The following is a 23,819-nucleotide window of genomic DNA, read 5'->3' as shown; positions in this document are numbered from 1 at the left end:
TTATAGCTCGGAGGAACCCTGGCAGCAACGCCACCATGTTGAATAATGCTTTTTGTGCAGCCACAGGACGTCGTGTTACGACTTAAACTGTGCACAATAGGCTGCACGATACACAGCTTCACTTCCGACGTCCATGGGGAGGTCTATTTTGCAACCACGACACCACGCAGCGCGGTACAGATGGGCCCAAAAACATGCCGACTGGACCGCTCAGGATTGGCGTCACGTTCTCTTCACCGATGAGTGTCGCATATGCCTTCAATCAAAAAATCGTAGGAGCCGTGTTTGGAGGCAACCCTGTCAGGCTGAACGTCTTAGACACACAATCCAGCGAGTGCAGCACGGTGGAGTTTCCCTGCTGTTTTGGGGTGACATTACGTGGGGCCAACGTACGCCGCTGGTGGTCATAGAAGGTGTCGTAACGGCTGTACGATACGTGAATGCCATTCTCCGACCAATAGTGCAACCATATGGGCAACATATTGGCAAGGCATTCGTCTTCATGGGCGACAGTTCGTCCCCCATAGTGCACACCTTGTGAATCACTTCCATCAGGTTAACGACATCGTTCGACTAGAGTGGCCAGCATGTTCTCCAGACATGAGCCCTACCCAACATGTTTGGATTAGATTGAGACGGGCTGTTTATGGACGACGTGACCCACAAACAACTCTGTGGTATCCACGCTGAATCGGCGTTAAGGAGTGGGACAGTCTGGACCAACAGTACCTTGATGAACGTGTGGATAGTATGCCACGACGAATACAGGCATGAATCAATGCAAGAGAGCGTGCTATTGGTTATTAGAGGTACCGGTGTGTACAGCAATCTGGACCACCACCTCTGAAGGTCTCGCCGTATGGTGGTACAACATGCAATGTGTGGTTTTCATGAGCAATAAAAAGGGCGGAAATGATGTTTATGTTGATGTCTATTCCAATTTTCTGTACAGGTTCCGGAACTCTCGGAACCGAGGTGACCCAAAACTTTTTTTAATGTGTGTAATTCGGGAGTAAAATTCCACACTGTCAGCTTCGAATTCTTGTAATAAATTTTGGAAAGCCTCAATATCATCTTTCCAGCGGCCTGCCAAACTACTATGTCCCAAGCGTCTCAGTAGGTTGGTCAAACACATTCTTATTAATTAAGAGGGATTGCACGGGTCGGATTAGAAGCGATTCTTGCATATCCTGTGCTGAAAATAGCCTGCCGGTCTGGAAAAGTCTGATTGTTCAAAATTCTTTAGTATAATGACATTGCTGTTTACTCTGTCTTGTGTTGCAGCAGACCAGTATACGGACAAGAATGTGTGATGAAATTCACTATCCGTTTGGGATTCTTGGGCGATTGCTCTCATTCTTGAGCCTGGTTCAGATTCTAATTAGCTACACGTATATTCTAGTTTATAACCAATTGGCCATGGGAGAATTTCGAAAAACTTTAAGTTTTCGAACAGTGAGGAAAAGTTGGCAATAAAATGAATCATTCTGGTGCGAGAACAAATTATTTTCCCCGTTATGTGAGGAATCCGCGCTGTCTTGCTTGCATACCACACTGCGTTTGCGTATCAGTTCACCAACATTCTACGAATGAGAAATTTCGTCAGGAGTATTAAAACGCAAAGTATGACTATTGGCATCACTGTGTCCGTGATTGATTTTCTGTTCAATGCGATATAATCGATCATCAAGTTCTTAAACGTCATACTCCCCTCTTTAAAACGATGAAGAGAAACGTATTCTTCCGAAGGAAACAGGCTGTGTAACAGAATTATTTCCTGCATTGCTAGTCAGTTTGGTCACGGTTACATAAAGTTCGTCTACCACTCTGGTAACTGCATTTAACTGCTCTTGGGTAGAAATTCTGTCTCATTACCCTTACGCGATCCACACTCTCTTCAGGACATTGTCTCTGGGTTTCAAACTGACTGTCCTGCTGTTTTGACTGTGAAATTTCGGCCGTTTCAGTGTGTTTGACCTTTTTGATTATTTATTACAGGGTTGAACTTCTCACATACATCTTGCTTAACGTGCTTCATCTAATCCTTGAAGCGCTTAATCTCTTCCCTAACTCTTTCTTTAATCTTTTCTTTGAAGCTTTTATTGGCTTCCTTAAGCTCTGATAACAGGATCTGCAAAAGACCGTTGTCTATGGCTTTGGTGCTACTACTGGAAGGAGTAGAGACTGGCTCAGTTAGGTCAACAGTTGTGGATCCAGAACCAGAATCCTCGCCTGCAGAACCTGACTGATGTGAGAAGTTACATCGTACCGACTCAAGTTTCCCAAGCAGAATCCCAAACTGCGCTTTCTTGTTCCATGTCTGATACAGAAAAATTACTCCTGTCAATCCTGTCAGGCACTGTGCTATGTGTCTCAGTTAAATCAGTATCACGAGAGGATCCCTGTTCACTCGGCACCTTCTCTGTCTACAGAATTACCAAAAGTTACACCAGCTGCAGCTCTAGCATTTCACCTAGCTCTGGTAGCTCTTGACATTTTAATGCAACTATAGTAAAGCAGCAAACAAAAAAGAAATCTCTCACACGTAGATCAACACTACACAGGTAACTACAAAAAAATTAATATTTAAATCACCGCTGACAGAATTAATTGAATAATGGCAAATACAAGCTTCTCGTAATATCATTGTGCAAATGAAGTACCTACACTTCAGTAAAGGATACAAAGTAGCATGTACTTTAAAAAAATCACTGTCTATCTAACCATATAATTCTTCAAGACTGAGTAAACAAGAATACTTTTAACTTGGAGTATATCGTTAACAGTAGCAATGATCAATTGCAAAATAACTTATTCTAAGCACAATATGACACTGTTGTTGTAGTCTTCAGTCCAGAGACTGGTTTGATTGAACTCTCTATGCTACCCTATCCTGAGGAAGCTTCTCCAAGTAACTACTGCACCCTACATCCTTCTGAATCTGCTTAGTTTATTCGTCACTTGGTCTCCCTATGCGATTTTCACCCTCCACGCAGCCCTCCAATACTAACTTAGTGATCCCTTGATGCCTCAGAACATGTTCTACGAACCGATTCCTTCTTCTAGTCAAGTTGTGTTACAAATTCCTCTTCTCCCCAATTCTATTTAGTACCTCCTCATTAGTTACGTGATCTACCCATCTAATCTTCAGCATTCTTCTGTAGCACTACATTTCGAAAGCTTCTATTCCCTTCTTGTCTAAACTATTTATCGTCCATGTTTCACTTCCATACATGGCTACTCTCCATACAAATACTTTCAGAAACGACTTTCTGACACTTAAGTCAATACTCGATGTTAACAAATTTCTCTTCTTCAGAAACGTTTTTCTTGTCATTGCCAGTCCACATTTTATATCCTCTCTACTTCAACAATCAGCAATTTTGCTTCCCAAATAGCAAAACTCATCTACTACTTTGAGAGTCTCATTCCCTAATCTAATTACCGCAGTATCACCTGATTTGATTAGACTACACTCCATTATCTTTATGTTGCTTTCGTTGATGTTCATCTTATATCATCCTTTGAAGGCACTGTCCATTCCGTTCAACTGCTTTCTAGGTCCTTTGCTGTCTCTGGCAGAATTACAATGTCATAGGCAAACTCAAAGTTTTTATTTCTTCCCCATGGATTTTAATTCCTACTCCAAATTTTTCTTTTGTTTCCATCACTGCTTACTCAATATATAGAGTGAATAACATCGGGGATAGACTACAAACCCGTCACACTCCCTTCCCAACCACTGCTTCCCTTTCGTGCCTCTCGACTCATAACTGCCATCTGGTTTCTGTACAAATTGTAACTAGCGGTTCCCTCCCTGTATTCGACGCCTGCCACCTTCAGAATTTGAAAGAGAATATTCCAGTCAACATTGTCAAAAGCTTTCTCTAAGTCTACAAATGCTAGAAACGTAGGTTTGCCTTTCCTTAATCTATCTTCTAAGATAATTTGTAGGGTCAGTATTGTTTCACGTATTCTAACATTTCTACGGAATCCAAACTGATCTTCCCCGAGGTTGGCTTCTACCAGTTTTTCCATTCGTCTGTAAAGAATTCGTGCCAGTATTTTGCAGCCGTGACTTATTAAACTGATAGTTCGGTAATTTTCACACTTGTCAACACCTGATTCCTTTGGGATTGGAATTATTATATTGTTATTGAAATCTGAGATAATTTCGCCTGTCTCATACATCTTGCTCACCAGATGGTAGAAGTTTGTCAGGGCTGGCTCTCCCAAGGCTATCAGTAGTTCTAATGGAATGTCGTCTACTCCCGGGGCCTTGTTTCGATTTAGGTTTTTGAGTGCTCTGAAATTCTTCAAGCACTATCATATCTCCCATTTCATCTTGACCTACGTCCTCTTCCATTTCTATAATATTGCCCTCGAGTATTCCGCCCTTGTACAGTCTCTCTATAAACTCCTTCCACCTTTCTGCTTTCCCTTCTTCGCTTGGAACTGGTTTTCCATCTGAGCTCTTGATACTCATACAAATGGTTCTCTTTTTGCAAAGGCCTCTTTAATTATCCTGTAGGTAATCTCTGTCTTAACCCCAGGGATATATGCCTCTACAACCTTACATTTGTCCTCTAGCCATCCTTGCTTAGCCATTTTGCACTTCTTGCCGATCTCATTTTTGAGATGTTTGTATTCCTTTTTGCTTGCTTCATTTACTGTATTTTTATATTTTCTCCTTTCATCAATTAAATTCAATATCTCTTCTGTTATCCAAGGATTTATACTAGCCCTCGTCTCTTTTCCTACTTGATCCTCTGCTGTCTTCACTATTTCATCTCTCAAAGCTACTCATTCTTCTTGTACTGTATTTCTTTCCCCTTTTCTTGTCAATCGTTCCCTAATGCTCTCTCTGAAACTCTCTACAACCTCTGGTTCTTTCAGTTTATCCAGGATCCATCTCCTTAAATTCCCACCTTTTTGCAGTTTCATCAGTTTGAATCTACAGTTCAGAACCAATAGATTGTGGTCAGAGTCCACATCTGTGCCTGGAAATGTCTTACAATTTAAAACCTGGTTCCTAATTCTCTTTCTTAGCATTATATAATCTATCTGAAACCTTCCAGTGTCTCCAAGCCTCTTCTTATCATTAAACCAAGTGTTAGCTATGATTAAGTTATGCTCTGTGGAAAATTCTACAAGGTGGGTTCCTCCTTCATTCCTTACCCCCATTCCATATTCACCTACTACTTTTCCTTCACTTCCTTCTCCTACTATCGGATTCCAGTCCTCCGTGAGTATTAAATTTTCGTCTCTCTTCAGAGTCTGAATAATTTCTTTTATCTCATCATACATTTTTGAATCTCTTCGTCATCTACAGAGCTAGTGGGCATATAAACTTGTATTACTGTGGCTGGCGTGGGCTTTGTGTCTGTCTTGGCTACAATAATGCATTCACTATGCTGTACGTAGTAGCTTACTCGCACTCCTATTTTTTTTTATTCATTATTAAACCTACTCCTGCGTTATCCCTATTTGATTTCGCATTTATAGCCCTGTATTCGCCTGACCAGAAGTCTTGTTCCTCCTGCCACCGAACTACAGTAATTCCCACTATATCTAACTTTAACCTATCCATTTCCCTTTTAAAATTTTCTAACCTATCTGCCAGAATAACGGATCTGACATTCCACGCTCCGATGAGTATAATGCCGGTTTTGTTTCTCCTGATAACGACGTCCACCTGTTTAGTCCCCACTCGGAGATCCGAGTAGGGGACTATTTTATCTCCGGAATATTTTAAGAAAGAGGACGCCTTCATCATTTAACCAGACAGTGAAGTTGCATGCCCTCGGAAAAATTACAGCTGTAGTTTCCCCTTGCTTTCAGTCGTTCGCAGTATCTGAACATAACAAAACCATCTGGTTAATCTTACAATGCCAGATCAGTCAATCATCCAGACTGTTGCCCCTGCAACTACTGAAAAGGCTGCTGCCCCTCTTCAGGAACCACACCTTTGTCTGGCCTCTCAACAGATACCCCTCCGCTGTCGTTGCACCTACAGCACGGCCATCTGTGTCGCTGAGGCACGCAAGCCTCCCCACCAACGGCAAGGTCCATGGTTCACTCCAAGTGCATAAAATGAATCTCACTTGCGCTACATTCTGTAGTATTCCAAAAGTGCACAATTGAGAATAAAGTACTTTTCACAAAAGCGGTGTTCAGACTCGCAGAAAATACACAAAACTTAATCCCTCCTCAAACAAAACTTAACTGTTCTTCTTAAAATGTGTTTATTGTATTGCCTGTTAATAAATATGCAAAACTAACTGTGTTGCTGTAGTGGCACACAGTGTATAAATGCTTTAATTTTTGTGTCGAAAATCTTGAAAGTAATTCCTAAGTCAATGCTTGAAATTGAAATTTTAATTGCGGTTGCGGAACAAATCAGCAGACTGCCTTATAAATACGTATCCTGGAAGCAAGGGTCGGCAGGTGGAAATTTCTTGTAATACTTAAACTCGTGTTTGTAAGTGTCAAGCTGCTACCTGAGAAATGTATAAAAATTAGGTGTCGAAACATGTAAATCTCAATGCAGGGCAACATAACTGTATGAAAATTATATATTGAACGGAAATATATGGAACTCATGCAGCACGACGCGAAATCCACAATAGCAGGTACATCAAACAATTTGCATGCAAGAAAGCAACTCGTTTCAGTGAGATTTACATATGCCATTTGACTGCAAAACAAATGACTTAGATTAATATGTTAGCCCTGAATACTGCTAATCTCTATCTCAATCTTGTAAACAACTACTGATCAGGACGACTACTTCAATTACACAGCAAATAAACGCAAAAATTAGCACATCTGACTTTCTCGTCAGACTGCTTGAAATGTCACAAGACAACACTTTACTGAAATCTTTTACTGGTATTAATCCACAGAATTGATACTGATATTTACACAGAAACCATCTGACAATTATTATGCCTTACAACCTTACAGTGGACATGAGATTTGATGGTAATTAAATTTTTTTGCGTACCTGTGTGCGTGGAACATTCTTGTGTTCTGACAAACTGTTGCTATTAGGAATGATGTAACTGTCGACAGTCAACTTTCATAAAAATGCTTCTCAGTACTCAACTATAACGTACAGTGCGAGTGTGCTAACAGTCATTAATGTAGATGACAATAGGGAACTAATCTTAACGACTGATAAAAGAGACAATGACTTGAAGTTTAACTACGCGTCATTAAGCCATGACAACACTACTCCTCTGCGTAAAGTTCTCACCCCTACACAAATTAGCGAAATATTTCTTAATAACTCTCTTGTGTATAACTGCCTTGCTTGACATTTGTTTGTACTATAAGACAAGGCCATATGCTGCATTATAAAATTCCTAAACCATACGAAATGTATTCGTATGTATTCGTATGGTTTAGGAATTTTATAATGCAGCATATGGCCTTGTCTTATAGTACAAACAAATGTCAAGCAAGGCAGTTATACACAAGAGAGTTATTAAGAAATATTTTGCTAATTTGTGTAGGGGTGAGAACTTTACGCAGAGGAGTAGTCATGGCTTCATGACGCATAGTTAAACTTCAAGTCTTTGTCTCTTTTATCAGTATATATATATATATATATATATATATAGTAATTTTTCCACTGATGTAGTCTCATCAATATCTTTCCTCAAAATCAAAATATCTTACTACAAAATCCCTTTTCAAATACTTGCACTATGCTTGCACTATAAGGCAGGTCAGCTTGCATCCTTTGCGGGCTAAGTAATTGTCAGACTGTCCAACACACACTGCTACTCTGTTCAAGAGAAATAACCTTTTCGACCAAAGAATATAGTATTGCAGAGTTGAATACAAGTATCAAATACGCAATGTCATTAATATTTATGGCCAAAACTACCTGAAAGTTGTCATGGCAAATGGAACAGCCCCCTTTCACTTCAATAAACTGTATTATTTTCATTATATTTTCCCCACTGGCAAAAGATTCCCAGGGTCCTCCATTCGTTATCTCTGGGAGGCGACTGCGAATGTGGAGGGGCCAGTGTGAAACAGACTTAGAAACGAACGAAAGGGTGCATCCTTCGAATCGGAGTGTACAAAATCTAGTGAACAGAACGGGTAATCCAACATTTCTTAATTCAGATCCTTTACTATTAGCTTTTACTCTCTTAACGAAAGATCCTCTTATCTTTTTTCAACCCAGATTTCCTTACGTGCATTTTATCATCCAGCTGGACTACAAGACATGTGCATAATATTCAGTAATGACACTTTAAAAGTCCTGAAGGTAATTCTTTCGGGATTGTTATTAACAGTGATTACGTCTGGGACTGCAACTTCTAGGTTAGGGATTATTTATTTTTTGATTGCTCTTTAAGTGGAAATTTGATATGTTTACTTTCATATAGAGTGACATAATAATCATTTCGTCTCTCTCTCTCTCTCTCTCTCTCTCTCTCTTTCTCCCTCTCCCTCCCTCCCTCTCCCTCTCTCCCTCTCTTCCTCCTCCCTCCTCCCTTCCCAATTCAACCTCCAGTACGTACTCACTGCCGCTTTACAGGCAATTTCATTTGTGTACAATTACAGTAATGTAAAGTTACAGACACAAAAAGTATAAATTACATATTTGGCAGTAGAAGTAGTAAACTGCAATGATTATTATGTCACTGTGTGTGTAAATAAGGATGTCAAAATTCGTCTCAAAGATGCAAGCATGACAAAATAGGATTGTTAACTGTCCTCCCTTAAATATTTTTTTGATATCTTATTTTATTTCGCTTATTATATAAACGCAAATAAAACATCGTACTCTATCATTCACTGTAACATAGGTTAATATGAATCATTTGAGTCATTTAGTACATGTTAAATAGTTTCAAAGTGTAAGTACAAATGTGAAAGTTATCACCAATGCAGAAGACGAAAGTCTTGTGATCAAACGCACGTAATAGGTTCCAAGGCTTTATATGTTTCATTTCCTTCGATTTACCTCATTATTCGCGCCTGAGGTGTAGCGTGTCTCGTTAAATCTAACAACTGTTTCCTTCTGTCAGCGTTACGTAAGAAACTGAACAAGATGTAACACCAAGTATCTCCATACAGTCCTTGAAAACGAAGTTGTAGCTTCTAAACGCACTGGACAGCAGTTAGAAAATAAAAAAGATATGCCTGACAACATAATATTGTTACTTAATAATCCATAACGTTGAATTATTTACAGCATATTTATTGCGCCTGTAAGCAGATAACCTCTTCTGGGACAGCAAATAGTGTCGTAACACTAGTGGCCTAGGTGAAGAGCGACAGCCAGGCAGCTGGCGTTAGACGAGTAGAGAAAGGCCGCAGCACTGTTAGAATGCATCTAATGCGGAAATGAAAAACACAGCTGGGTGATTCACTGCACTTTTTGTAAGAGCAGGTGTCCAGTTACTCTTAAATCACACGACAGCTCCGTTAAGACCTGCCATCTATGGCACCGATGAGGTACTGTCACTGCTAGGCAAAAGCAAAGAAATTACTATTATTTATGTGATACATTCAACCTTTCGCACCGCACGGTATTTACCGATACTGCACTTGACTGACAAAACAAATAAATTATCCTCTCATTAGGGATTAACAGAGATTATGACCGATCTGTCCGACTTATGGCTTATCTAAGGATTAACGTCGCCGTTGTCTTCCTTACGTATGCAAGCAGTTATGTGCATCGTACTGGGACACACCCATTCCAAACAGCTTTAGAAATCGTATCAAAGTCTTAAGATATGTTTCTTGTTCCTTTGACGTGGGGTACTGTTTTTCTCAAACGAGGAGCTGAAAACATACTAGTCATCTAGAACAATAAATTTAAATCGTCTGTTGGCTAATCCCCTTAAGATTTGCATTGAAGAGATAAGCAGGGAGATTTTCAGTTAGACCCCGGTCTCTGTTATCATTTGAGCTCACGCACGTATATAAACACGGGTGCTGGGGAGAACTGTTATCGCAGTCATCCAGGTGAAGATACCTGAAGATGAGGCGAACTCTGGTACCTGTGGTGGTGGCAACCCTGCTCTGCCTGGCGCAGGGGGTGCCCCTGAAGTCATCCGGCAGACCTGCCAACCGGTTCCCAGACGGTTTCTACCTGGGCGCTGCCACCGCTGCGTACCAGATAGAGGGCGCTTGGAACGAGGATGGTGAGTAGCAGCCACTGAAGCACGTATCGTGACGCCGTGTTAAGTCCATGACTGTTGTCCCACAAGAAATCACGAACCTGACTGCAGTTCGTCAAGACACGCTGACCAGACAGGTTGATTCCGTGATGATGCTTCAAACTTTCAGGGATGATGAAGGGTAAATGTAGCAGTTCGAGGTAAGGGAACCTAGTCAAGAAACGACCGAGTGGAAAAGTATAAGCGAAAATCTACTCACACTCCACCTTAGCCTCGCGCATAACATAAATTAAGAGCGCCAGCTTCCAAATTCTGATCACGACGTACAGAATTCTCGCTTAGTACCGCCCACTACCTTCAGACAATTTCCCCCATTGAATCAACGCACAAAGTTCTGTTGTATCCCAATACCCCTGGTATAGTGGAACAGTGTCACAGTCAGAGAGAGTTCTTGAGATTCCTTGCCAACAGATTCTCTTTGGTTTCGACGTGCGTCTCGTACGCAGCAACTCTCATGTGAATCCTCGAGAAGAAATCTCATGGGATGAGATCAGGCCTGACCTCGACACAAAATTTTCTCTGCTTACCCGCTTTTCCAGCAGGCGAACCACTTTCATTTGGCCACAACTGTTGATTCTTGGTTCCTCGGCGAGGTGGCACATCAAACTAGGTCACATGAATTAAAAGTTAACTTTATTACATAAATGAATAAAATATTTACTTAGCTGTGACATACTTCTACTGAACAATTTACGACTGTCATGGACTAGTGAAAATCACTTGATGTATTTATTATCAAACTGTTCTCTCAAAGTACATGTCCATATGAAACTTCACGAACACTATCATACTCGATCTTGATGACTGTTGAAGCTGACGTGTCTAAATGGGGAGACCTTTTGCTAGCATGACACTGATATCAGAACGAGGGCGCTGTAGGACTGATGGGGGAGGTGTGGTCTTTTGAAGTGCCTCCCATACGGCGTTTCGTATTGCAGCAAGCCGTCGCTAGGGTCTGTGGTATTGACTCGCGTTGCTGACTTAGGCGTGGCAAAGCGATCTCTATGCGATACCGTGGGAACGAAACCCATTGACGAATAATAAGTGGGATACGTTCCAGGAACCTGGCTAGAATGTCTCTGATAAACACTGTATGCACTTGTACATTCCAGCATACAGAAAGAAGAAATGGTCTTAATACGTAATCATTGACTGTGTGTGCTCACAATTTAACTGATTATCTGTGCTGATGCCTCTTCACAGCTGTAGCGTGGGCATTCTCATCGACCTAAACATCATTATTGCGACTATTTGACGTTCTATCTATGGTGAAACAGGTTTCAGCTGTGAAAAGTCCGTATGCAGGGAAAGGAGGATCGACGTAGGGCGCTGCAAGAACTATTGGATGAACACACGTAAGTACTCTTCGAGAGTGTCTCCCCTACAACTCAGCCGGAGTTTTGATGATCTGTATTCAGTTTATGATGGACTACCCACTGGGCCATTTTATCAGTAAATCTGACGGGGGGGGGGGGGGGGGGGAGGGTGCGATGGGGAGTCTCCCTTGTTAGTGGGAGTAGTGTCGGTATATGTGTTACACAGTCAGAGGTATAAGAGCGATTTTCGCTTATAAATTTCACGTCTGTCGTTTCCGGACCAGGGCCCCTTAGATCGAATTGATACATTTGCCCTTCTCCATCATCGCTTAAAGTTAGTAACAGCAAAAAATCTACCTATGTACGGCGTTGGGGTACCCAAACATAATAAGTTTAGGTTCAAAGTTTTAATTTATCCTTCACGTATGTTCAATGTGGCCTTCACTGGACATAAGACGACATCCAGAGGACACTGAAATTCTCCCACACTTTTTCGAGTGTGTTTGGAGTTCCACTGTTCAGTGCTGTTGATGTCTGGCATCGCAATTTATCCAAGATGTCTGAAGGGGATGCACATGGATGGAATCTTTCGCAAATTCCCACAAAAAGTCACTTACCGTGAGATCAGCAACTCTGGAGGCTAATGGTGCAACGCAAGATCCGTGCGCTCCTTACGGTCGATACCTAGTCGATGTAGCATTGTGATGAACTGCTCTTTTGCAGTTGTTAAAATATTGTGCTCTATATGCCATGGTCCAAAGCGTTTTTTCGTGGAAAATACCAACGCTTTGTCCCCATCAGCGGAGGACATCCTCAGGGGGAAGTGGGGGAAGGGGGCGTTCACGTCCTGGTTGCCTACTCACTGTAGTAACAGTTTCCACTTGCTGCCGCACAGAGGCGTGGCGTCTTTGCAAAAGCGGAGCGCGATTGGCCATTGACGGTAGCTGTGATCCGTTATTGCAGTCGTTCCACAGTAGAAGAGAGATGCACGTCTTCTTCAGCATCGAATTACAGATACCAATCCGTTTTACACTTTCTTTCCCTGCATACCTTGCTGAATTAGCACTCTGGGAAGGACAGATATAGTAGAGAAATGGCTTATCCATAGTCTAGGGGATGTTCGCACAGTGAATTTTACTACGTAGAGATGAATGTGAACTTTTTTAAAGCATCCTGATGGAATAAAACTGGGTGCTGGACTGGGACTTGAAACCAAGCCCTTGCTTAGAGGCCAGTTAGAATACAGGTTCAGTACATTTTTTACTTTCCTGAAAGTTTTCCATTAACGGTGCTGTCGTATTCCTATACAGAAAGCCCTTCAGCTTTGATTAATTTCCTTAGACACATTTTCTAAAGATCAGAGTTGTCTGCAGCATGCGGAAGAGTGGGAGGAGGTATTGGAAGACATAAACTTTCAGCTGAGTTGTGAGGATGCAGAACGAGTTGCTGGGTTGCCAGAATTGTGTCACCAAAGGTAGGGGATTCGTGTCCCAGTCGGACAGATAGACTATCTGATCAGAATTATCTGCACGCCCCTGTGTGATGCGGAATTGCCTGCTAGATGTCACGAGAGCGGATCTGTCAGTATGAAAGTTGGCGAGTGGTACTGTGTCGCCGGCCGGGGTGGCCGAGCGGTTCTAGGCGCTACAGTCTGGAGCCGCACGACCGCGGTCGCAGGTTCGAATCCTGCCTCGGGCATGGATGTGTGTGATGTCCTTAGTTTAGTTAGGTTTATGTAGTTCTAAGTTCTAGGGGACTGATGACCTCAGATGTTAAGTCTCATAGTGTTCAGAGCCATTTGAACCATTTTTGCATCAGAATGGAAATACACGCAGTTATAAACCAGCACCAGTGAGGGAATGGCCTGAAATGGACTAGCCTGGCCAGATGACTTAGAATGTCGACTTCGCTCCAGACCAGAGCTTCCATCAACACTCTTGCTTGGATTCTTGAGGAAAAATACGCTGCCATTCCTCGACAGGAGTACAGACACTCCGTTGAAAGTGTCCGCAACAGAGTTTAGGAGGGGCAATACTGATGAGGGGTTGCTACTGAGGTGGGCGTTTACTGTTGTGGAAACTGATCAACCTTAGCAACTTAACTGGAAGAGGTGTCATTGTTGTTCACACCTAGCGTCCTGGGTATTCGATCCTCTGTGCTATCACAGCTTATACCCACCTATCCAAATTTGTACTCTTAAAGGCAGAGCGAGCGATGGGTCACAGTTGTTCTCTACCATGCCAATGTAGGACACACAGAAGTTACCAGTGTCCAACAACCTGGCGTCTTGATCCAGAAGCGGCACGTTGGCCATAGTGTCCGTTTGTCTTGAGTCAGTTAGTTGCATGTTCCACACATCATTTGAACTCTTTTTTTTTATCTACATGATGTAGAACGAGTCAGTTGATAGAATACGTATATTTGATTATCATTAACAATAATGATGTGAGGCTGTAGTGAATGTTATTTACGGCTGGGCTAACGCTCCCAGACTATCGAATGAGAAGTTCAGTTTAAAGTCCAGAGATGGGAACAAGTTTAATCAAACCTCCCATATTCGGCTCCAGCCATCACAATCCGAAACATTTCATTCGACTCTCAATGTTGGCGCGCCAGAGACACATGAAGTGCTTCGTCTGTATTTCATTACTATACGACTGATAAAAAATAAAGTGATGAAAAGAATTTGAATATTGGGTGTGATATCTTACTACTGAGAATCGCAATGATGGTTGTCAATCAGATTAGAATTTAGATAGGAAAGAATGTTATTAAATGAAAGTCATCCATACCCCACTCCATCACTTACGTCTTATGGGCTAAAAATAATCTTTATAATTACTAAGACAGGTATGAGATTGAACGGTATGGCTCACAGAGCCGGTAACGTCACAGGTTCAAGCTGTCTTACAGCCGAAGGGTGGACACACCACATATTAGTGTATGCTGGTAGGTGTCCTGATACTTTTGATCAGATAGTGTAGTTACGATCTGTCACAAACACTTGCTGCAGTACGTTCTCCCCTGCAGATCGATATGCACACTAGACTCTTGATTATGTTATTTTCCAGGACACTGAGTAACACCAAGCCTCTTCTAAAGTTGTGTTACTATCATAATAACACTGATGAATCGCTTGGGCTATTGTATCTATCCCATTGTGCCCAAAATCATGCTTAGATACAGACAACAGTGATTTAGTGGTTTGGGACTGTGGATACAGTAAAGACAGAGAGAGCTGGTGGAAACCGGTCGAGTATATGGTATACGGATGGGGCAAGAGGGGTATGTTTAAAGTGCAAGGGTCATGCTGGTTGATTGATGATAGACGTGTTGTGTTTCAGGCAAGGGAGAGAGCATCTGGGACCACATGCTGCACGCACAGCCCAACCTGACAGCAGACGGCCAGAACGGCGACGTGGCGGCCGACTCGTACCACAAGTACAAGGAGGACGTGCAGCTGCTCGTCGGAATCAACGTGAGTATCGAGGCTGGCAACACCTCTGACTGGTCAACATGTGGCACCTAACTCATGTTCGATGACAGGTGGTTCGTGACGAGCCTTTAATGAGACGGTTCCTATCCAAACATTTCTCAAAACTACGAAACATGTAACCTGCATTGCTTTGTTAGCTGATGTGGTCACCTTGTTGTTCCTTTTTCTTTTCTTTTTCTATGGCTTTCGACCAAAAAGAATCGAAAATCATTTTCAGAACTAGTTGATTGTACGTTTTCAGCTAAACACCGTGTAGCAATACCATGTAGATAAACTTTGAGGGACAGCAGAGCGTGTTTTGACGAAAAATTTCAGGATCGTAGCCAACGTCCGGAAACGTAATTCAGCGATGCCACGCAGCGTCCAAATTGCACCCAGCGTCAAGCTTTTGCCTCCGACCATTCCTTCGGGAGCGGAGTACAAGGAGTACTGCTATCTACGATGTTGCAAAGTACCGTTATTGTGCTCCTTACTTATCGCTGGCTTCTGGAAATTTCGAAGCTGAGCGCGCCTTCCTCTGAGGGGTCACAGTATTGCTGTTGTATGGCAACAATAGTCCGCCTCCGTAGCGTTACCGTCTGCTCGCAGAGGCCCGGGTGTTGTGAGTCCATCATCATCATTGCCTCGCAAGTCGCCGAAGTGGCGTCAACTAAAAGGGACTTGCAGTACGTCGGCCGAAATCCCCCGAATGGGGCCTCCCAGTCAACAAAGCTTAATATTTGTGACGTCATGCCAGATCCTCTTATTTTACTTCCATGTCTATTCAACTAATAACGTTCGACTTCTGCATGAAGGTATAGCACCAAACGGGTTTCGATTTTGATAAAAAAATACCAGCCTATTGTGAACTAGTCGTTCTGATTGTAGTCTAAAATCTAGAGGAATCACATTTCATTCGTAAGAAGGCTCGCTCAAGCGATGTTTTCTTTTGGATATTTGAATTTTGGTTCCATCGTTTTCCTTAAGTGTAGCGATTCTATTTCGGAAATTTGATTTAGATTTTCCGTCAGTTCACTCAAAGATTGCTCTTGTTGAACGTTGTGAGAAGGAAATACTGCAAACCGTCTAAGCATAGCAAAATACTTTCTCAGCAGTCTAGGGAAGAGGACATACACGGAACATCAGCCGTCATTCCGTATTAAACGAAATGCTGGAGTAGGAAAAAAGTCTTTTCATATCACATACTTCGCGTCTTGATTATCCGAAACACGCAACAAAAGAGAGTTACTTTAACGAGGAGAAATGCGTCGGTGTAACTCGAGCAAATATGCCTTTAAGACCAGAAAAACGTCTGAAAATACCTTTCTGAGAGAGTGTTATTCACAAAAGCAATGTAATATTCAGTATTTAAAATAACTGTTACTTGAACACGACAGAAATTAAGAACAATAAGTGTATGTTAACAGTAGACTACTGATGTTGAGGGGCTACTAATATGGCGGCGCCGGTTTCAAAGCAACGTATAACGAAAGTCTGTAGCGCCTCCTCTCCTCATTACAGGTATGCCTCTATGGACTTCTCTGGCCTACGACCTCTCTGCCTACCCACGGAACCAAAGATCTTCCGTTTACGAACCCCAGCGCAATGTGGAGGGAATCTGAAGGCCGTTAACTCACTGATATACTACTTCTACTTATTAAAGGCATAAAAGTGCGGGATAAACGTGCTTAGAGATACCAAAAAATTCTTCTGTTCATACAAACTTTTAGAAACAACTGGAGAGTTAATCTTTCATCTTATGAAACGAGTCTCCAGACGCGTTTCAATCCTACCAAAAGGGGCCCTAACTACGCACAACACCAAATAAGCGCACTTTGATCTTCTTCTTTTCATTTGGTATCTTTTACTTTCTTCGATTTCGCATCCATTTCGGTCAGTGCTTGACGTGTGCAACTAGCTGTGTACTACAGCTGTGATTTCTCTGTACCTGCAGGCGAACGTGTACCGGTTCTCCCTGAGCTGGCCCCGTATCCTCCCCACTGGAGACACGGACAACATCAACCAGGCGGGTATCGACTACTACAACAACCTCATCAACGAGCTGCTGGCCAACGGGATCGAACCTATGGTGAGTGCGCTACCAGATACAGACCGGCGAGCACCACTTTGCAAACTGATGTCGTAAGTTACATAAATTATGTCTCGTTCTCTCGCCCCCTCGTCTGACAACGAGTAATTAGGAGGCAATACCTACCTTTTTCATTCAGTGAATACCGAAAGAAAAGTGTATGGTGAGTACTACACGCTGGGGAGCACTATTTCTCAAACACAGATGGTGACCACTCACTTAACGTTAGCGTCGATATCTCGGCTCCTCATCCGACAGTGTGTAATCAGCAGGTATCAACAGAGCACTGTTTCGAGAGCTTCGCGTCAGAACACTGCTACATTCGTTTGTCCGTCAGCGAATCCAGAAAGAAAAATTGAAACGGTTCGTACCTGCACGAGAGCCGGACGACCTACATTAATTTATCCATTTTACTGGTCGTGAACCGCCGTCATTGGGGATTATATTAAAGAAACACAACAACCAGCAATTTATTATCTATTAATACGCGTGTTGCAGATTGGAGATTTTGTTTATTTCGTATAGTTGTATATTTTCTTTATCCACTACACTTCGCGAGTTGTGTGTTTACAATCGCAAAGTGTACTAATTAAACAAAATTGTTATTTTTATTTACAATATACAACTCACGAAGTGTAGTAGATAAACAAAATTGTTACAGTCTGGAAGAAGTAGGAACCAGGTGAGTTCTTGCATTTTGGAAGCCTGAATGTGGAGCTATTAACCACTTACGAACGTAATATATGTGTATAGAGCGATAACTGTTCAGAAAAGATGAAGAATAGGATGATCCAGTTTTTATACGTTTGTCTTGTCGCTAATGGCGCCTTTAAGGCCGTGGTACACGTTTCTGTTGTCAGGTCGCAATTATGTCCCAATCGAGAAACGTGCAGAATGTTCAAAAATACCTTAACTGCTCTTAGATCATCTCGATGTTATTAGCTCTTAGATGCGGTAGGACAAAGCCTTTTCGTTTTTGATACTAGGTCTACAGCTTTTCTTCTGCCAGTTTTTCTCGAAGTTCGAAGCTTTTTTGTACAAAACGCACAACGAATTTACGATTCAAAGTATTGGTCATCGCTGGGCACTACTCTCTACCATCTTTCGGGCAGCATATGAACCCTGCGGCGGAAGAACAGGGCATCTTTTCAAGAGATCCATGAATCGATTCAGTTTTGAACTTGTCCGTGTGATCGGAAGTGATGGTCGGCTAGGTCCTGAGGACTGGTCGAGAAAGTGGGTAATGAGGGGGAGCAATGTCTGGAGAAAACGATGTCTTGGGTAGGACTTACCATTTAAACATTTTTGACGGGTTTTGAGATATGGTATCCAGTATTGTCAAGCTGAAATATTTCCTTATCGTGTCTATACCTGTATTGTGCCAGTTTGTCTTTCAGTGCTCGGCCCAAATGCTTTCGATAGCGATCTCGTGTGATTGTTTCCGTCAGTTTCAGTAGCTTCGAAAACCCGTTCTGTTCCACCACTATGCCGGTATTCGACGTCAAAATAACCATCCTTGAAGCTTTGAAAGCATTCTTTGAATGTTCTTTCACCAACAGATGCCTCCCCTTAGGTCTTACTAAGCATTCTATCAGCCTCAGCCGCAAATTTCTTCTAAAGCAGAAAATTAAAATTTCCCGCAAATGACGAGAATTAAGCTGATATGTTGACATATTCAATCGAGAATAACTTTTTGATGTAATCCAAAATCGACTAATATTTTTATGGCGTTGTATTTACAAATGCCTAAGCGTGTTGTATGACACTTACGACCTACCGGTGCACCACCAATTGCCGTTACTGCCATCTATTGCAAAATGGAGGAAGCAAAGTTGTAGACGTTTTGGTTTCTCAAGAAAATAACATACACTGTTAGACGCTTGCTGTCAGTAGGTATCTTCGCGATCGTAAAATAAGTTCCAGCAGTCGGTCGTTAAAAGAAAAGCTACTTTAGTGACCTCCTTGACTGAGAGAAGCAGTTTATTCCGAAACGAGTAATACCGGTCCAGAGCTTGAGATCAGAAATGTTTTTCCTACTTGCCTTTTGAACTATCACTGACTCAATCAGAGGAATAGGACATCTGTAGATGCTTGAAATTTTTTTAGTGAATAAACAAAGAATTTTAAATGCTTAATGACTCGTGTAAGAACTGGCTTGGATCATACAGAACAACTGAAGGTGGGGAATAGGTCTTTTACTCGTTTAAAAAATTCTGAAAAATCCGTTTGATCTGGTTTCCTCGAAACTGGTGCTGTACCTGAACATTTTCGTCATTGCGAACTGTTAACGAAAGAATAAATAAAGAATTTCTTTAAATTACTACCGCTACACAGTTTTCTCGGTCTCCTGAAGAAAAAAGAAATGTTTCTGCGACTTAGCTCAATTAGCGTTTCCTATCTACAAATGTTAACCAGAATTTGGTGTAGCATATATCTCTCTCTCTCTCTCTGACCCCACTCTGTGTTGACGACACGCCCTGAATCAGCTGCGGCAGTGGTTCCCGCTCGTCTCGTGTATCTTTTGTCCCCAACTTTACTATTGGACATTAAACGTGGCCGCATCTGTCCACAGATCACGCTGTACCACTGGGACCTGCCTCAGGAGCTGCAGAAACTGGGCGGATGGCCCAACATCGAGCTGGCGGACTACTTCGTCGAGTACGCTCGCATCGCCTTCGAGAACTTCGGAGATCGGGTGAGTTGCTTTCACTCCCTTTCTGCATCGGTTACAGAACTACTGTTATCTGAAAACTCTTCCGTCAAAAATTTTCTTGGCACTAGGTAAACTGCCACGGAGAATATTTTTGTCGTCTTATGCAGTCTTGTGTTTGCATAGTCTTATCCGTTTCGGCAGCAACTTCGCAAGACAGTAACTGTCATGATGGAAAATTACGTATTAATTAGATTTCTTGATACGATGTTCACTTAAGCGTACCGAGTACATTTACGCTTAGGTGGGACGGTGCACTTTTTCTTCCGCCGGTGGTTATCTTTGAGCCGCGACACGTCTAGCGTTGGTGTGGGCATTGAGGTCTGCGGAGACATTTTGCAAAACTCAGCTCGTTCTTTTCCTCCATGAGATACAGAGCACTATAAACAACGAGGCTAGGCTGATGCCGCGTTCCTCAACTTCAGGAAGGTATTTCGCGTCCCGCACTGCCGTTTAGAGAGGGAGAAAAACAGAAAACGAAATCACCGGGTATTGGACCAGATTTGCGATTGGGTACAAGACTTCCTTGCTGGCTGAACTCAGCACGCCGCCCTTAACGGAACGAAATCGACAGATATAAGGGTAATTTTCGGAGTACCCCAAGGAAGTGTGACAGGATCGTTACTGTTTCCAAGTTTGCACATGAGTAGGTAGAAAACGTCGGAAGGTCTTTAAGATTGTTCATAGGTGATGCAGGTACCTGTAGGAAAGTAGCAACGCCAGAAGACAGTATCGTCTTCCTAACTACCTGCAGAAGGTTGATGAATGGTACATGGACTGGCAGTTGACCCTGGAATAAATAAATGTAATACATTGCTCATACTTAGCTAAAGGAAGCCACTACTGTACGATTAGACTATTGATGACAAGTTGTTGGAAACAGTATCTACTGCAAAGTATCTAGGAACAATTATCCACAGCGACCTTAAGTGGAATGACAATATGAAACATATAGTAGAAAAAACAGATGTCACACTGAGATTCAAAGGAAGAATCTTAAGGAAACATAAAACATCCATGAAGGAAATGGCTTGTAAGGCGCTTGTTCTTTCGATTACTGAATAGTGTTCATCAGTAGGAGATCCTTAACACGTACAACTGATGGAAGAGATAGAGAACATCCAACGATGAGCTGCACGTTTCGTCACGTGATCGTTTGGTTGGCGACAAGGCGTTACCGAGATGCTCAACAAAGTCCATTGGCAGACGTTATAAAAGAGGCGTTGTGCATCACGGAGAGGTTTACCACTGAAATTTCGTGAGAGCACTTCCCACGAGAGTCGGGAAGCCTGCTGTTCACTCTCACGCACATCTCGTGAAATGACCTCGATGAGAACATTCGAGAAATTAGAACTCATACAGTGCCTTACCGATAAGCATTCTTCCCACGCGCCATTTGCGAGTGGAACAAGGAAGGGAGGGTCAGTTTGTGGTACCAGAAGTACCCTCCGCCACACATCGTTTCTGGTTTGCAGAGTATGATGAGAATGCAGATGCAGATGATTTGGAGTGGGCGGTTTGTGCTAACATGGAGGGCACAGAGTGATTTCGTAGAGAGTGGGAGATGTACAGAGTGCTTAAAATTCTGTGTATCAAACGTCTAGTGATGACAAATCATGTTCCGGAGAACAACGCTTGTTAGGTACGAAATGTTCGCTTATGCTTCCCGGTGACACCGAGCGTCTTTTATAATTGGTTATGCCCCTGGAGGAGGCAGAGCATAGGCATCCTGCCGCTTTCCTACGTAATGTGTGTTGCCCGTCAGCCAGTCTTACACTCTATGTGAAACGGGGAAGGCCGAGCTTCTGCGCTACACACCAAGTTTAAAGGATCACATTTTCGAAATCCTGTGATTGCCTTCTACTACAACGCATGTTTTAAAATTGGCTCAAAGGTGCCTACGACCTTCCTCTGTAATGGTGCCAAAGCGTGGCGGCCTGCGATATCAACCTCGGGTTAGGCGACGCTTCAAACAGCCAGGTGTCGACACATGCGAGAAAAAGGCAACTTTACTGAAATTCATGTGAGATTAAAGTGGATTCATGATGACACATTGGCACAAAATTTCACCAAAATTCTGTCCAACGCAATCGTGGTCGTGTTACACGTGCTCCTCTCATCCACGTGTCACCCTTCTTTTGATTCTCTACGATGGAGGTCAGAACTGTGACATGCAGCATTTGAATCCTACAGTTTTATTATGGGTGGCCGAGGAAACATCTCAAACACACCGCTGCTCAGAAGCGGCACAAAAAGCCCTGAGGAGGTGGCGTAGAGAGAGTCAATGAAACCAGCCCTTTCCCTGGGGCATTGATTCTCACATATTTTGGGGCTGAAAAGATAGTATGCAGTAGGATGAGCAACAGGACGACATTCGTGACTACCTTAGACAGTGTTGACACCCACAGATGTTTCAACCCTTCTTTACGGACATGAAGGGGGGAGGGGGGGGGTGCATCGACATTGAACGTGATTGCACCCCCTTGGAGTGCAGCCCGTCAGCACGTTTTGCTCTCGTGTACAGTTTGGAGCCACTAGAGATCATTCATAACCATTCAACGAAATTGTAAGGTGACCCGAAACAGCAAACGGTAGTTATGCTTTTCCAGCTCTTCTGTTTAGCTCTCTGTTGTGGCTAACATTAACATGTGCGTGAATAAAACGACATAGGGTCTCTCTAACGCTTCCAAGTTCGGCGACACTCTCGGCGCCACCCACGCAACTTGTTTCAGCACGTTACAAAAGTATCTGCCATAAACCTTAGCACCACTTCAGTCTACTGGCTGCTCTGCCGTCTGAAGGTAGGTAAACCGTAGCCAAGGAGTGTCGAAAGGGTTGTCTACCTCCCATGTGCTAGAGCAGTCAGTAGTCTGATTTGGTACCGAATTTTCTGAAAGTACAGAATAACGTGTTAAATGAGGGTTGTAGGTGGCACTGTGAGTTCCCGAACGGGGGGGGGGGGGGGGGCTTAGGGGGCCGTTTCATTCACGCACATGTTAATGTTGAACTCCCACCACGTGATCACGCCAAAGGAGGACGGACAACAGTAGGGGATATATTCGCAGATTCTGGTCTATAGTTACAGCGACAAACTGCAGATGGAACTGTGACTCCAGCGTATCAGGTGTAATGGAAACACATGACGTTACGATTTGTCTACATAGCTCGTTTACTGTAGGGTGTTTTTGTCGATCCACTTTATCTCTGGCGGTCCTCCACAGGTACACGTCCTTAAGTGTCAAATAAGGAGAGCGACCTCACAGGGAGTACGATGTCCTTGATCTATACGCTTTTCAGGTGGCGCCATTCATGTACAATACGATGTGCCGATAGTAGTAGAAGATCTACCTTATTGCATGTAAAACATTTTATCTCCATATAGGATTTGTGTGGCAGGTAAAGTCCTTGTCTGAAGCATATCGAGGTACGCCTGACCAGTTATCGTACCCTCGAAGATGAACAATCGCATGAAACCACGCAATGACAAACCACACCACACATTGTACCCTGGTGGATTGTCTACCTTGTCCACATCAACGTTAGGAATTCAAGGAGCCCAGTAGACACAATTGTGGCTCTTCACGGTACCGGTAAATCTGAACTGCGCCTCGTCAGGCTTCACTACTTTCCCTTTATTCTGTACCTCACTCTTAGTCGTCTTCGTTCATCGCTTATAACAGTCCCTGAATGTCTATTTTGCACCCTTCAGAATGCATCTTAGCACTTGACTGGTTTACCCCACTTCCGCATGTTCCCAGATTCACAGATTTTTGTAGTGATCTGACGAAATGTTGCAGTACCACAGATATGGAAGCTTGAGTTGTCCTTGTTTGTGGTCGACCGAATCTTGTCCTCTGCACATATTTAACAGTTCCATTGGCTTCGAACTTACCACAAACGTAGCTCCTTAATATTTTTTTTACTTTCAGTACCGCTTTAATACAGTCTTTAATTTCGCTAATGACAGTTCACTCAACGCATGATATCTACTCGATCGTATTCCACTGTACTGGTTCGC

The 23,819-nt window shown here is 42.8% G+C and overlaps 1 protein-coding gene across 12 annotated transcripts in view; it reads left to right on the top strand.

The window, feature by feature from the left end:
• The first annotated feature begins 9,991 nt into the window (after positions 1-9,991).
• Positions 9,992-23,819, top strand: part of LOC126198739 (myrosinase 1-like) — a 192,225-nt gene continuing 178,397 nt past the window's right edge. For 8 of the 12 annotated variants that reach the window (XM_049935286.1, XM_049935280.1, XM_049935285.1 and 5 more), the window contains exons 1-4: positions 9,998-10,175; positions 14,872-15,005; positions 16,957-17,091; positions 19,664-19,786. In XM_049935286.1, the coding sequence (XP_049791243.1) occupies positions 10,013-10,175; positions 14,872-15,005; positions 16,957-17,091; positions 19,664-19,786 (555 nt within the window). In that variant the 5' untranslated portion in view covers positions 9,998-10,012. Of the gene's footprint in view, positions 10,176-14,871; positions 15,006-16,956; positions 17,092-19,663; positions 19,787-23,819 lie in introns of all 12 variants that reach the window. The other 4 variants (XM_049935289.1, XM_049935281.1, XM_049935282.1 and 1 more) reach the window with 4 other exon arrangements.

This window comes from Schistocerca nitens, chromosome 8 (assembly GCF_023898315.1).
Source record: "Schistocerca nitens isolate TAMUIC-IGC-003100 chromosome 8, iqSchNite1.1, whole genome shotgun sequence".
Taxonomy (NCBI): Eukaryota; Metazoa; Arthropoda; class Insecta; order Orthoptera; family Acrididae; genus Schistocerca; species Schistocerca nitens.
The sequence above is the reverse complement of the archived record's forward strand: the minus strand, read 5'-3'. Positions and strand labels throughout refer to the sequence as shown.